Genomic DNA, 16,824 nt, shown 5'->3' on the forward strand with positions numbered 1-16,824 from the left:
AAGAATCAATGATGCCACATTATAGCACAGCTTCTGGTTGTGAAACCGTCGAGATTTAAAATCCCGAAGAAATGCAATAACCTTTCACATGTGAGAATGTCTTGGTTTGTGTTTTATAAGTATTAAAACAATAGTTTTTTGCTGAGGTACTTTTAATATTTTTACTTTAACTATGGTTACTTTTTAATGTCGTGTCAGCTGATGTCTTCGTCTTCTTGTATTTGTGTTACTTCAGCAAAATCATCTGCTGGAGTCTATTTCATGTATAGATATTAAATACATGCGTCTGGTTGCAGACGCTCAGTCGATTGTTCACGGACCGCTCCAATATGGCTTACGAGTATTGATGAAACGGCCGCTAATGAGGAATCTATGTTTATACCTCTACGAGACACCATGACCCAAACACGGAAATGAATCCCATAGACAGTATGACGAATCCAGGTTCCACATTTAAGGCAGAAAACCCTCAGTAAAAGCGTCAGAAAATGGACATTTACAGTCGGAGTCAAAATGCTGAACATTGAACACCATTTGAGGTTAATGTGGAGACATGGAACAGATTCGAGAGCGCTTCAAACAGAACAAATCCTCATGTGAATCAGTGAGACTGAGGAAGAGGAGCTCCATTCTGTACAGCACAGATGACAGGAGACCTCAAACACTTGGTGAGAGTCCTGAACCTGAGTGTTTTAATGGGAAGAAAATCATATAATAGATAATAACCATTTCATTAAATTAACAGAAATTGGCTGGATTCTGGGAACTGTAACATGGATATTGCATTCTATAAATAGACAGTTTTGCGCACATAGATCGTTCATTTAATATATATATATATATATATATATATATATATATATATATATATACACACACACACACACACATATATATATATATATATATATATATATATATATATATATATATATATATATATATATAACATGAATATTGTTTAAATACTGTAAAACATTACATTTTGACATAATAATCCTAAAGATATTGAAGTATATTATTAAGACAATTAAATATATTTCCCTATCCCCTCCCAAAATTACTGCCTGCAATAAATAATAATATTAATAATAATAATAATAAATATGTAGGCTATTTAAATTGTATTTATCATATATTTATTTAATTGCATTTAAATGGTAAAGTATTTATAATGATAGTATTTCTTGCACTGAATTTAGAACGCTATATTTTTTTTAAAACTGCAATGAATGTCCAATGAAACTCACATTAAGAATGAATTAGAAATTCAAGACTACAATTTCATTTTTTTATATATAATTTCATTATTAAATATATCTGTATATCAATATTTAAGTATCAATATTATGTAGGCTATTCTTTATTAGTATTCATAATCACTTGTATTATCTTATGAAGTTTAAAATGTATGAGTTAGACTATAGATTGCATGGACATGCGATGCAACGTTCACTGAGCAGAGATATGATACATCAAATGTGTACAGTTGGTCTGTTCTTTACAAGCAAAGGAATGTTTTTCAACTGATGCAAATGTACTATGAATGTATACACCGAGGTATAGTTTCTTAATGTGGAAAGTGGATTGTACCATGTGTGAGCATGAGGTATACATTCCATTTTTAAACATAAGCAACATGTTTTTCTACCTTACAAGGAAGTTGAAAGTCGCTCAGTGGTGTATATAAGCTCAATCCTTACTGTACTGACTCAGAGAAACATAAAGGCATGAGGGGGTGAGAGGGAGGAGAAACATAGAGGCATGAGGGGGTGAGGGGGAGGAGAAACACAGAGAAACCATTTACAGCTGGCATGATGGGGTGAGTGGATAGAGAAATCGGGAATAGAGAAATCTGGAATGAAGACCACCTCCCATGTAGCCTTATTCTTCTATGCTTGTTTCTCTCCTATGTCTGATACATGTATAAAATAATAAATAGAGATCTCTTGGCAAAATATCTGGTGTAGCTTCCGTGATTCAACAATAATAGGGAAAAGCATGATCTTCAAATCTACAGAATTAGTGCTACATCTAAACTAAAGTAAAGTAAAACATCCATTATATTAATCAGCATTATATTGGCCATCAGTGACCCTGCTTCTACTATCTGCACCTGCTAACTGTCATTTCTGCAGAATTCTTTGGCATCAGTGTCTCAGTTTTCACTGTCATATTCCGCCTGCTCAACTGCCTCCTTGTTCAGACCAGCTTCGTCCCAGATGAGTACTGGCAGTCCCTTGAGATTTCCCATCGAATGGTCTTCAGATATCCTTGCTTATGGCCTGAACTGCAAAAAAGTAGTTTAGTTTTAATATAATACTTTAGAAACATTCACTGTAAATGAAATCCTTAACCTGTTTCTCACTTATGGCTACGAGACCTGGGAATGGAAGGAAGGCATCCGAGGATACTCTTATCCTCTCCTGTTCGCTCTGATGTATAAACTCCTGGATCTGATGAATTATGACACAGTGTATCTATTGGTAAGACTTCAATGTATTATATTGACAGCAAGTGTAATGTTTTCTTAACATGTTTACCTGTTTTTGCAGGTGTTTTTGCCACGTGTTTTCCAGGCACTGCTGGCGGCATATGCTGACGTGAAGCTGTACCACCTCATCCTGCAGTGGGAAACCCCAGATGTAGCCAAATGGACAGTAAGATGATGTTCCCTTGATAATCATCAAGCAGATACACAAACAATGCATTAAGCTTGAATGCTCTGTGTTCGTTCCACTCAGTTCTGCTGTGTTTTCTTAGTGTTTCTGTCAGCTGTGTTCATGGTTCACCTGGTACTGCTGCAGTCGGACTCTGACCAACACCATGGAAACGGTTCTGACCACCCTGGCACTTTGCTTTTACCCGTTACCCGGCTCCAAAATGCACAACAGGTGCATAATTTAGTGTCCTATCTAAACACTAGAGCTGCACGATTCTGGATAAATTTAGAATCATGATTTATTTGTTTTATATAGAAATCACGATTCTCCCAAAACAAAATAACATGTAATTTTCTAGAGGTTTCGATAAAATGTTAATTGCTAGTCTATTCAAAAAAAATATTTATTTAAAGGAACCGTATGTAAGATTGTGGCCAAAACTGGTACTGCAATCACTTTCAATTGCTGCACCCCCCCCCCCCTCCTTATATTGTCTGTGATATAAGTATTTGAAATGAACATGATTTCTTAATGTCTAGTGACATATCAGGCCATTTTATGATTAATTGAAATACATTTCTTACATACGGTTCCTTTAATTTGAATGATAAAAAAAAAAAAAAAAAAAAACTTTTGGGATGAATTATTCAATGAGTCACTCATAGAGACTAGATGAATCAGCGTTTTTGAACGAATCTCTTGAATGGATGATTTAATGACAAATACATTGTTAAGTCACTTGCCGTCACCTACTGGTGTAACGATGTAATGGATACAATCTTTATTTGAAGCTCTATTTTGATCGCTATCGTAGACATCAGTGTTTATATCTGAACTATAAACCTATATCCCAGTACTTCTGTGATCATTTGAATGTTTGTAACACAGAAATGTTGATACTGTGTGGTTGAAAAGACTATTTGTGAGGCTGTTTCATACCTATATATGACAACTGCTCTCCCTGTCTCAGCAGCAGCACCAGCGCAAATTTGAAATTGTACCTGTCAAAGGTTTAAACGTAGTGTAGGCAATTTTGCAAAATCTCCAAAGCCATGCCTCCTCCAAAACACATGAACACGCACAGCACAAAGCGCTACGAGACACAGTGTTAAATCACCTCATGTCCCAAAGAACGTAAACAACTTGAAGAGTGCTGACTTGTACCACCTGACTGCTGCAGATTCATTTCAGCGTTTACAAAAATGCATAAATCCGAGTCTGAGGATGGGAAGAGCTCCGGCTAGAACGTCACGGGTTGCCATCTCCTAATTACAGTAGTTTTGGCATGAACTTGTTGTTTTGGTTCAGGAGGAACTGTAAAAGGTGGCTTCTGTTTGTTTGCAGCGCTCAGTGACTGTCCACAACTCTGCATAGCCTCATGGAACGCGCTGATGACGTGTGTTCTCTGTGTGAGCATTTGGAGATATGCAAATACATACGTTGACAGGCAGGTAGGGCATCATATCTTTGCATTCGGACCAAATGCAATGATTGGGCGAACATTATTTGGTCCTGAGACTTCCACAGAAGATAAACTGTATGTACATTTTATAATATTTAGATCACTTCTATTATTGTTTGCTATCTGAATGTGAAGAGTTTCAACCAGTATAACAAAAAACTGTTTATGAAAAACATTGCCTGCCCTACCTTTAACAGACAGCAATTTAGCTTGTCATTTAGGAATAAGATTGCGATCTTTTAACGATTAATCGTGCAGCTCTACTACACACTAGTGATTGCACAAACCTTTCAGACTCATAGATTAAACTTTTTTGTTTTCTCTCCTTTTTAGCTGGAAGTATTTGTGTCTGGTGTCCTTGGCCGTAGTCATCCGTCCCACAGCTCTAATCGTCTGGCTTCCTCTGCTGTTCTATCATTTCTGTGGGGAACAGAACAAGCTGAAGCTCATCACACAGCGATGCATTCCCATTGTGTACATGTTGCATTTGTTTTCACTTGTAATTTGGATACCAGCAATAGTCTTTGTTAGGTCATGAATGTTTCCATCATTTGTGCAGGGCTCTTGCACTGGCTGTCTCGACACTGATAGACTCTGTGTTCTATGAAAAGGTATTTTTTACTGCTTTTACAGACTTTCTGATTGAAAAAATGTGTATTTCTCTACTGAACAAAAAGCCCAAAACACCAAACGTATTGATTTTTATTTCAAACACTACTGGTTTTGGAGGAATAGATAGTGTTGCTCACAAAGTCCATAAAGATCATGCTGATGTCATATTTCAAACCCAAATCAAAAGATGTGAATCAGTGTAATTTTAATATTATAATATAAATAACAAATACTATTATAGTATTTATTAATATTTTTGATTTCCTTTTCAATTTACTTTTAGCTATTTTGCTATTTGCTTTTGTCATTTTTTTATCACTTCCTATTTAACTTTTTTTTTCATTTCAGTTTTAGTAATTTTAGCACTTCAACTAAAACTTAGTTGCATTTAAGTTTGTCATCTAATATTTTGTATTTGATCTTATTTCAGCTACATTTTTAATTAACAAAAATGTTTTTAAAATAGTTTAAGAATAACAATGACATGAATAAAGAACTGCATTTTGCATAAAAAAAAAGTCTGATATTAGGATATATATAAATATAAAATAAATACCGAAACTGAAAACATGAAGCTTTGATCGAAGTATGAATTGCATGTATCATCAGAATGACCATCATGTGTTTGTATTTCTGAAGTGGATCTTTGTCCAGTGGAACTTCCTGAAGTTTAATGTGCTGCACAATGTGGCGGAGTTTTATGGAGCTCATCCGTGGCACTGGTACTTCACTCAGGGTCTGCTGGTCGTGATCGGACCTCACTTACCGTTCTTCATGCACGGATGTTCACTGGCCACCAAAAAGCACAGAATCCTGCTAATAACCATCTTATGGACTACAGCCATTTACAGGTGCACTGAGAAAATCTGTAACGCTTATCTAGAGACAACATATCATATAGAGTCAGGCCAAGATGCCATAGCATTGTGTCAGCAACTTCTGCATGAACAACCATTTACGTTTGTATTTATCTCATGAAATATGCTTTTTGCAGTTTGCTCGCACACAAGGAGTTCCGGTTTATTTATCCAGTGTTGCCATTCTGTATGATATTTTGCGGTGAGTATTTCTTGCCAAGTTTTAGCAGTTTGTGAAGATTTGAAACTGCTCTGAAAGTCTTTGTGTGCTCTAACTGACAGGTATATCTTTAGCGAAGCTACAAGCGTGGAGGAAAACTGCTGCTGGTGCACTGCTGGTGCTCAATCTGTTTCCTGCCTTGTATACTGGTTTAATTCACCAGCGTGGAACTCTGGATGTCATGCATGACCTGCAACGACTCTGTGACATCAGCGACTCGCAGAACTCAACTGAGCTGCTGTTCCTCATGCCCTGTCACTCCACACCACTATACAGGTGAGCATCTGCATATTCAGAATACAAACATGTTAGAAACAATGTTTCAAGCTTTTATGGCTCATATAGTATGATGTAGTATGAATATGGAGGAAAAACATTTGCAATTTGGTGCAGTTGCTGATATTTATATGACCAAAAAGTAAGATGAACAACTTTGCAACAACTTCCATAAAATGCATTTAAATATCAGTTGTCGCTCAGTATCTGCCGATAATACGTATTACATAATGATATTTAAATGCTTAGTTTTATGATCAAATCTGTAGTTTTAAAACAAAATGCAAAGCAATACAATGATGTTTAAGGGGTGAACAAATAAACATTAATCAGAGCCCTGATGTATCATATTTGATACTAACTTTTCAACATGATTTTAAAAAAAAAAAAAAAAAAGAAAAAAAAGTGTATGGATAATCAAGTAAATCTAAGTTGTCTAAGTCCAGTAAGTGTTCGTCTTGAAATATTACTAGCAATATAAAAGTTCTTATCTTTAGTTTATGAGAATCAGAAAAGATTTCACAGCAAAAAAAGAAAAAAAAAGAAACAAATGTAAGGACATTAACTCAAAGGGGAAATATTAATAATAATCCATAATTACCAATTATGATTAATTATTAATATTTGGGTCGGTTAATTAGATTAACTTTGAGGTAAGCTAAATTAATATTACAATCAATTTATCAGTTCCAAAGAACTCTTTGATTATTCATTTATTCTAAGAAAAGTGTATCTTTCATGGTCACTGAAAATTAATTATTCCTTAGCGTGTACAGCACTTAAAGCATGTAACAGGATCAAGACCGTAAAAGGGACTTTGTATGCAAACAGAGAATCAGAAACCAAATGCATAATTGTGCACAAGTTTTATTAACTAAATCACAAACATGACTAAACTAAACAAAACAAACAAACAAACATACATACATTCATCCATCCATACATACATACATGCATAGGTCAAGTGGTGAGTGTTATGGAACCGGAAACAGGAAATAGAACTATGGAGCAAGATCTATTTTGGTATGAAAAGAACCATCACTAATCATTTTCAGAGCACCTCATTAAATTGATTTACTTGCATGGTCAGTTGCAATCCTGGACAATTCTTGAAGTGGTTGAAAAATGAGTCCGTTGGGGGGTCCGTGAAGGTCAAAAGTCATGGTGCAAGTTGCAATCGTTTCTTCTCCGTTGGATGAAGAAGATAGGATGAACTTGTATTGTCGCTGTTCTCATGGCTGGAGTGCAGATTATGGCCTACACGCTCTGGGCCGGCAGGACACAAAGAGCACATGGTGAGAGTTGCGAGGGACTTCGTCCGTGTTGAATGACATCACTGAATTCCTGAAGTTGTCCTTGATGCTGGAGTGAGCACATGTCCTGGATGCTTCGAAGCCTCCTGCCCTGGACCTGTTGAGGCCATGCTGGAACACACGGCATCCTTAAGGCAAGAGTTGTCCGTTTCCTTCTTGGTTGGATTTAAGAAAGGCAGTCTGACTCGGCCTGCATCCCCCCCCTTCCCCCACAGGATTCACTTGGAGCTGCAGTTTAGGTCCGAGGACAAGAGCTAAGAGGGCCGGATCTTGTGAAAAGGCCTTTTTAAAGCTTGACAAAGGACAGCCCTATGCAGGCTGGTTCACCCAATGAGAAGGGTAGAATTTCTGGCGGGAGTTTCCTCTGTCACCAGGATTTACAAGCCTTTGTCTTAAGCATGCTCACTTGCAATGTGTACCTTCATTGGGTGTTTAAGAAAAGAATCTTCCAGATTCTTATAATTCTAATGCGTCACAAAGTTAGCAAAATGTAATGTAAATTAACAAATTGGGGACGCAGATTGGAGTTTATAGAGACCAAATACGCCACACATCTGATTTTGGTAAACCATAGTATGCAACAAAGTCTGAAAATCATGAGGTGGGAGAATTAGATACATGTCTACACATTTCTCAAGAGGTTATCCATAGGATACATATGATTAATAGGGTTTATCTCTCCTTCTCAGCGAGAATTAGGTGTGAGTCCCGTTTTGGTTGTATCATCAAATATATATCAAAGTATATACATAATAGTACACAAAACATCACACTCATTCACACAGTTTCTGGGATGCACTTTCATTCTATATCAGTTCGTTTCTGGATAATTCAGCGAAGTCTGCATGGAAGTTGGTTTCTGTCTCCCCATTGTCTCTCTCTTTCTTGCATGTGACCACATTCTTTAAAGGAGAACTTGGTAACTTTTTTAACTTAATAAAACTGTCTAGAAATCATTTGGATGGTTAAACAACCTGTTCTGGTGATACTGGTGACTTTCCCCGCTCCCCCCAGCGTTCCCAGGCGGAAAACCAACCTTGCAACTTGGGGACTAGCGTCCCGGCAAAATAGAAATTGGAAGTCTCGTGAGAAGCGGGAACGAGAACGAGAACGAGCGCGAAACACGAATCGCTTTACGGCAATTCGACATAAACACACACGCATGTATGATGTATTACCAGATTACCCACCTCGGTAGACAAAGCTCCACACGATTCAGTTGGCTTGCTCCGATCAAAACAAACGCACATGAGCAGCGGTAGAGAGGGGGAGGAGGCCGCCGCAAGTGAGTTTTTTACGACCGTGTTGTGACATATACGCCCCCCCACAGCTGTAGGGGGAGCTCGTGTGGAAAACATGCGACAACAAAAGGGAAAATCAGCGAAGAAGTGACTAGAGTTCGCTAGAGTTGCCGAGTTCTCCTTTAACACCCATAAAACCTTATCTGATTGTAAAACTCTCTTGTGTTCCCTGTAACAAGACACCATCCTGCCAGTGTGTTGGCTTCCTTTGGGATGTTACTTTTTGGTGAAAGTTTCACAGTGAGTTTGCTGGATTATTCATTAAATAAATGAATAATTTGTGTGTGTCCGCTTGGTCCAGACGCTACACAAAACAACAACACGTGAACCACGACCTGAATGTATATGGTTTTGCAATTATACTAAAAGGCCTTTTACTTGCTAAAAAAGTAATCAATCACATGATAGAAGGCATGTGGTAGATTTTGTACAAAACTTTGTTTTTTCAGCAAAGTTTTGATCATGTTGATCATTTAGACGCCTTAGAAATTACATATCAAATATGATACTGTAGGCTTTATAGGGTTAAAGCAATATGATGATGTGACATCATGGTTCCCCTTGTGTTTTCTAGTCACCTGCATTGTCCCCTCAAACTGCGTTTCCTGGAGTGTCCACCTGATCTTACAGGAAATGAGGAGTATGTGGATGAAGCAGCCGTGTTCTTTTCCAACCCTCTTCACTGGCTCAAAACATCCTTTCCATTTGAGTCGACGTTACCATCACATATAGTGCTGTTTGACTTCCTGGAGAAGGTAAAAGATCGAAAGCAGTTAAATGTAGTCAAATTAAATCCCTTGATGTTTACACTTACTGAAGAAACCTGAGGTGGTACTTCCCTGCAAGTCGTAAATCCAATTGCTCATGTGACTTGAGGAATCATTTTTGTTTGGACCGCAAATGCTGCAGGACCTACAGTTTAATACTTCATTTTAGAGGTTTGATTAAATACTTATTATTTTCTTGAGACTAATTTTGTTTCTTTCTCTTTTAGGAGATTGCAGCATTCCTGGAGGAAAACAGATTTACCAAACAAGCTGAACTATTCCACACTCACTTTCCTGAAGGTCGAGTGGGAAAAAACATACTAATATACACCAGAGGATCTGGACTGAAGATTGATTCATTTTTATAGTTTGAAGATGTACAACCAATTGCAAATACAACCCATTTGTATATTGCTTATATAAAGATTTGCTTTTTTGTTTTGTTACATTGTCTCTAATTTCACACCAGAATCACAAACACTTTTCCAGTGTAAAATCCAGATCTGTTCTTAGCTTAATATGTCAAAGCAGGAAAACAATTACCAATGAAGCATAGAAAGACTTTTATTCTACAGTTTAAGTGCAACATTAAGCAGTTAAGTGCATTTGTGTTCAATTACATTAGAGCAGATGACTAGTGCATCTTACAGCTGTTTCAAAACAAGGAATGTTACTTAGCCGATAACCACACACACAAAAAAAGAGGGGGGAAATAGTGAACTAACAACTGATCAGCATGCTCAAATAAAACAGCCAAGTGACAACCAGTCAAACCAGACCACTTCAAAGTTACCTTTATAATGATGCGTAATCTTTTAATTATTATTTTAAATCTGAACATCTGAGCTTTTTTTCAATATCATTTATTTTGATTGGTTATTTGGTCCTAATCAAACTGGAACATACGTTTTTTTTGTTTAGAAAACCATAGTAATGAATTATTTAAAATGACACAATACAAAGTGGTACTTTTTGGTTACTAGCCCGAATCAAAATAATTTACCCACGTGTTATGCGTTCAAAACGATTTTCCATCACTGTAGTGCAGAAAGAGAAACACACTAGAATCATTAAACCAGCATTAGAACAGTATTTTACATGTGCAAAAATCCAAAGCATTCTTTAATCTCCTCCAAGATAAAACAAATGCAAAAAAAAGGAGCAATATTACAAAGAACTAAAATGTTTCTTTTAATATTTGGGATCGAAGGGCATGGGACCCAGCTCTATTTTGACATCTGTGAACTGCCGATTGGGGTCGCGTTCTGATTGGCTCCATTTCTTCGTTCTCTGATGCCGAGGTCGTGGCTGCTGGTGCTTCCTCTGTTGCCGCTGACAATGACCCCATACTTTACCCTTCGGCCCTGGCGCTTTGAAGGGACGACTGTAAATTTACAAACAGGAAATTGTTTAGGGTTTGCCACAAAGCCTCATGCGTGTCAACATTCAGACTCTACTGTTTCTCAGACCTACAGACAGAGAAGCAACAGAGATGAACATGGTTATGAACATGCTAAATGTAGTACAACATGCTAGTATGTACTAAAAATGATCACAGACAAGATTAGAAATCACCCATCACTGGCTCTATTCCGGGTTCAAATGTTCACTTTTCACAATCCAACCCCAACCGACCCTTTGCTAAACTCCTCCTCATAAACATTACTGGCCAGTGGCCAATTCTCCCTTAACAACTGTTGCTATCCACCATGTTATCAGACAGGCTTTTGCATTTCTCTAATACAAGTCTATATGGACAATCTGTGTGTTTTGATAGTTTAAAACAGAATTTTACAGATATTATCTCAAAAATACAATAAATGTTGCTCTTTTATAGTAGTGACACAATGTATCCAGAGAGGACACAGTGTTTTTTTTGTTTTTGTTTTTTAAATTAAAATGAAAATATAAAATAAAAGCTAACTCAAAATATTAATAAATACAATTTTATATACGAAGTACATAAAAAGTTCATAAAAATAAATAACACTGGCCTGTGGATTTAACTCCGTTGCCTTCATTCCCAAATTAACAATTATAACATCAGTATAAGAACACCTACATTTGCCAAACTATAGTACTTTTACTACCTTTACATAATTGTATGTACTTATCAATTTAGATAATTTTTAAGTGTTGATATTTACTAAAAAGTTACCGTAGTTAATGCGTTGTAAAAACATTAGAAACAGAGCATAATGAAGAATCCATTCCTGATGGATAAAATGTCATGTGCAAAGTAATATGCAAATTATGGAAGTAAAGCAGGCTCATGTTTATAACTCCACTAGCTATATCTCCAAAGTTTAGTAACAAAGAAAATTATTTCAACACCACAAAATGGCTTACCTTGGCCCAAAGTATTTTAAGTACGTATCTCCAAATATGTGCCGGTATATGTAGTCGTCCAGATCCTCAAACACATCATCGCTGAGACTGTGATATTCATCCATTTCCTCAAGGTAATCCTCAACGCCACTAACAAAGTCCGTAAACAGCATCTGGTCGTGGATGAAGATGCCATTATGGAAGAAATTATTGATGAAGCTCTCCAGCTCTCTCCAGTGGTGGAAATGGCTGACTTCTTTATGCAAATAACTGCGCAGAAGTTCGTTAAACTCATCCGCACGAATGGGGTCCATGGCCTTATTGAACAGACTCATCGACTCCTGATACGCACAGTCAAAAACACCCGAACAGCCTTTGAGTGGCATTTTCTGACCCATAGTGGTGTAGGCTTTCTGATTACCAGGTTTGCGTGTGTTGCGATCGGCGGGAAAGAAAGAGTCAATGGTTGATTTGCGAGGATGTCGATGTAAAGGTTTCTGAGGCTGCCAATCTTCGGCACGTTTGTTTCCTTGCTCTTGCTGAAACGTTTGATGCTCGGGTTTCCTGGCTTGAAACCTCTTTTCATGGTTGAAAACGTTTGAGGCAGAGTCTTTAAAATGCCTGAACGTGGATTTAACGGAGTCGGAAAATTTCCGGAGATTTTCCTTAACCGCCTCTTTGGCCTTCTTGATCTGCTCCTTTTGATGGTGCACAAACTCTTTGGTGGAATTCTTCACAGCATCAAACGTTTCTTTCACCTTTCCTAGCATCCCATCCTTGGGAATCTTGGTCTTTACATCCCTGTCACCCTTGGCTCTCTCCTCCTTCGACTCCACGTACAGTCTCTCCCAAAGATCAGAGCGCTGCTGCTCAAACTTCAACTTGTTTTCGAGCTCCTGAAGTTGAGCCTGCAGTTCTTCAGTCTCGGGATCCGTCTTGCCCTCAACATCTTCCTCTTTCTGACTCATTTCCTCCAGTTCTTCCTTCAGCTTGTCCGTTGCCTTCCGCTCTTTATCGAGCTCTTTCCGCAACACCTGAGCCTCGGCCATCAGTGCTTCCCTTTGGCTCATGAAGTTGCGTAATTTCTGTTTCTCCTCCTGCAAGTAGCCCTTCAGTCGCTGGTTCTCAGACAGGATTGAGTCGGTCCCGGCTCCTCTCTCCTCCAGCTCTTTGATCTGTCCCCGCAGGTACCTCAGTTCCTCCTGCAGGGCCGAGAGAGATGCCTCTTCTCGCTCCAGAGTGATTTTAAGGTCCTGGTTCTCCATGGTCAGATCTTTTTGCCGAGACTCCATCTCACTCTTGGTTTGCGTCAGTTGCTCATATAAATCTTGTCTTTGGGCCTGTGTTTTCAAAAAGGAAGCCAAACTGTTAATTTGTCAAGTCCATTATACAACCAAGTTAACTAAAACTAAAACCATAAGTAACATTTTTGTTACTTTAAATTAAATAAAATATACAAAATATATTTTTTTCAGCTAGTTGTCAAAGCAACATTTCTCAATAGAATTAAGTTTACATTGATGTACTAAAATAACTAAAACTAAAACTGAAATAAAGTTAATAAAAACTATAGACATTTAAAAAAAACAATAATTATAGTATCTCAATTATACTAAAATAATACTAACAACAACCAGTAAAAATTGGTGAAATTTGTTGCAGCTATGCTTTGTTTTTAGTTAAAGCAACCGTTAATGGAGACATGTTACCTGTAGCTCTTCCTGTTTGACTCTGAGATGCTGGTTTTCTTTAGTTATCTTATCCATGATGCTTGTGAGGGACAGCACCATGTCTTGCTTTTCTTCTAGATTTTCTCTTAGATTTTCAACCACTTCCTAAATGCATAGAGACAGGGCCGTGAGAATGGACATCTATTAAATTCTACTCTTCTGTTCAAAAGTTTGAGGTCGGTAAGACTGAACATGTTTTAAGGTCTCTTATTCACACCAAAGCTGCATTTATTTGATCAAAAATACAGTTAAAAACAGGAATAATGTGAAATATTATTGACATTTAAAATAACATGTTTTCAATTGTAATATATTTTCAAATGTAATTTATTACTGTGATGCAAAGTTTTCAGCATCATTACAGCAGTCTTCATTGTCACATGATCCTTCAGAAATCATTCTAATGCTAATTTCTGCTCAAGAAATATTAATTATTATTATCAATGTTAAAAACAGCTGTGCTGCTTCATATTATTTTTGTGGAAACTGATATATTTTGTTTTTCAGGATTATTTGATCAATAGAAAGTTAAATATAACAGCATTTATCTGAAATATAAATCTTTGTAACTTTTCAAATGTCTTTACTTTTATCCTTGCTGATATGTTAATATCTTATGTACTGCTTGTCAAGAGAAAAAAAAAACTAGGTCTGATTTAGAAAAGATCCTTGATAATTAGGAAAAAAAAATAAATACATTAAAAAACAGAGCCAGGGAATTTAAAGAGTGTGTCTTTGGGATTTTGCATGCAAGGTATAAACCTCTTTAGTTGAGGGGAAAATATTAAAGACCAATAACAGCAACACAGTCAAAGTGGTATAAATGTAGAAGTTGAAGAATAAAGGAGTACAAAATTAAGATAAAGGACACTAAATCTCAGCATACAAAGCTGAATCTGAGAAGAAATTAACAGCAGAAAAGCTACAGGATGATGAAAGCTGAAACAAAGTTCACCAATGAGACAAATAGGAGAAAACAGAAAACATAGAGAGGTGTAATCGATCAGAAAATTGAATCCAAACTAGTAAATAAGTTTTGCCCATCTCTATGCAGAAGCCATGAATGTCAGCTTAAGTCGGCGATGTGTGATGTTATTTTCTTACTTTTACTCTCTGATGGAAGTAAAATAACAACAAACTGCTTGCCTGTGTATAGTATGCTTCATCAATAAGGTGTACACTGACTGAGTTTGGTCTTTTTATATCACTGGTAGTCCAGTAAGCCAGTGTTTAAACATTATGTTTTAAAAATGTCCTGCAATGGGGGGAATCCTGGAGTGTATGATATGAGGGCAACCCCAGTACTGCAGCACAACGCCACACAAGCATGTTATAACTTAAGGAAACAATGCAAATGAGAGCAATATATGTCTTTTTCAGATGTAATGTATGTTCTGCACATCGGGGGGAATAACATTATATCTCCTTTGTGGTGTAGATTGCAGCTTAAATGTACAAAGGGAAAAGAGTAAACATGAAGACTTTGAGTTAAGCATACATGCAGCTTTCGTGTCTTAATCAGCTTTTGTGCATATATACTGGCCCTGATAATCATAACTGAATGAATGGTGAATGAATGAATGGCTCAACCTGTTGCTTTGGTTCTCGTCATCACCCACTTGCACCACCTGCTGGTTAGGTGACTAACGGCAGATGGAGATTAAGCATCGGTACTCTACTGCTATTCTTGCAGGTCCCAAATGTGCAAAGTGGAATATTCAGCCGAATTTGAACCACTAAATTTGTAAAAAATAATTTGTAAAGTAAAATAAAATAGAGTGTTGTTTTTAAACAGACTGAATATTTTGGAAATGAAGCTGATGAAACCATGTTGAATTTCAGCCCCCAAAAATGCAAGCCCTGAAAATACAATGCATTGAATTGCAAGCACTGTTAAAGCAATGCATTTTTTTTTTAATTAGTGCAGTTCAACATGTTTTCTTTCAAAGACATTTGTCATTATTTTACTTCCATGATCTCTAGGATAAAACAAGTCTTTGAATCTAAGTAACAGCTTTTAAATCTGCAGTCTTTCTCAGGCTCAGTGAGCACTCACACTAGGCACGGTTGCCATGAACCGGGCCCGAATACGATTGTCCCCCCTCCCCACTCCCCCTCTGGCCTGCACTCACATAGGGTTTCAGCATTCGTGCCGGAGCACGCTTACGTCATTATGGTGCGATGGTTTCGGGATAAACAGGAAGAGCGGCGCTCTCACTGAACACAATGGAGTCCATCGCTCTGTTTACTTTGTGGATAATTTTGAGTCGTTTGGTCCACGGTGGTCAACAGCCCTCTCACAGCCTGTTGTTAAACAGATCTATCGCCTTTGTGGCACGAAAATTTTCGCAAAACCGTGACGTCACGCGTCCTGTTCCGTGCTCCAGCACGGTTAGCGCTCACACTGCATGCGAACCGCGCCCGAGTCCAACTGAACCGTGCTCTGGCCCACCTCTTCCAAGCGGGCCAGGGCCGGCTAATCGAGCCACGCCCGGGCACGGTTCGGAGCACTCACACTAGTCAAACGAACCGCGCTTTGGTGGTCAAACGCACTCGGGCACGGTTCAAACTGGCTAGTGTGAGTACACCCTTACTTACAATGGCCAGTTCTCTCTTGGACGGCACTTCCAGCTCATTCAAGCGGCTCTTTTCCACAATCCTCTGCCTCTCCTGAACCTGCATTGTGCCTGGAACACACACACACACACACACACACACACACACACATTCTGATATTAATACTGTCGATAGTGAACGTATATCAGCAACATTTAACTGGTCACAACCTTTTTCCCACAACCAGGGTTCAGGTTCAGTAGGAAAAATTACAATCTGTTTACAATCTACAAGACATGCTGTTTTGTATGATATAATCTGTATAATACAAATCTCTTGCAAACTTCATTGCTATATGTTGATTTATAGAACACTGTTAGGACTAACACCAGTTCATCTTCAAAATATTTAGCTAAACCAACCTTGTAATGTTTCACACTAGAAACCTTAAAAGTATTATTCGCAATGTTCCTAGAAGAAAAAGCTATTATGGTTGTTATGATTTTAATTTTGCTGCCCCTACAGACTGGAATAATTTACAAAAATGACTGAAAATCAACACATATTCTGTTTCAACTATTACGAAATTGGTAAGAATGAGTGCTTTGAACAACTTTAACGGTTTTGGATAGCTATATTTACATTTTTATTTATGTATTTTGTGTATCTGTTAATGTAATGTATATACATAAAGGGCCCTATTTAAATGATCTAAGCGCATGGTCTAAAGCTCACGGCG

The 16,824-nt window shown here is 37.5% G+C and overlaps 2 protein-coding genes across 3 annotated transcripts; one reads left to right on the top strand and one right to left on the bottom strand.

Annotated features, from left to right (window-relative positions):
* Positions 1 to 398: 398 nt before the first annotated feature.
* On the top strand, positions 399 to 10,025 carry pigb (phosphatidylinositol glycan anchor biosynthesis, class B). Of its 2 annotated transcripts, none has more exons than XM_081373236.1 (12): positions 399 to 668; positions 2,139 to 2,268; positions 2,369 to 2,486; positions 2,556 to 2,660; positions 2,764 to 2,894; positions 4,459 to 4,599; positions 4,685 to 4,736; positions 5,377 to 5,588; positions 5,732 to 5,796; positions 5,877 to 6,090; positions 9,279 to 9,459; positions 9,699 to 10,025. In XM_081373236.1, exons 1-12 carry the CDS (start codon positions 554 to 556, stop codon positions 9,837 to 9,839), a joined length of 1,605 nt encoding a protein of 534 aa, XP_081229362.1. In that variant the 5' UTR covers positions 399 to 553; the 3' UTR covers positions 9,840 to 10,025. The 2 variants fall into 2 exon arrangements, with proteins under 2 accessions (XP_081229362.1, XP_081229363.1); XM_081373237.1 differs by having other exon boundaries at positions 2,207 to 2,268.
* On the bottom strand, positions 9,811 to 16,486 carry ccpg1 (cell cycle progression 1). Its single transcript, XM_081373235.1, has 4 exons — positions 16,128 to 16,486; positions 13,509 to 13,634; positions 11,821 to 13,139; positions 9,811 to 10,855 (listed from the first exon to the last, which is right to left on the bottom strand). Exons 1-4 carry the CDS (start codon positions 16,209 to 16,211, stop codon positions 10,663 to 10,665), a joined length of 1,722 nt encoding a protein of 573 aa, XP_081229361.1. The 5' UTR covers positions 16,212 to 16,486; the 3' UTR covers positions 9,811 to 10,662.
* Between the last annotated feature and the right edge of the window lie 338 nt (positions 16,487 to 16,824).

This window comes from Scardinius erythrophthalmus (assembly GCF_964197995.2).
Source record: "Scardinius erythrophthalmus genome assembly, chromosome: 8".
Lineage (NCBI taxonomy): Eukaryota > Metazoa > Chordata > Actinopteri > Cypriniformes > Leuciscidae > Scardinius > Scardinius erythrophthalmus.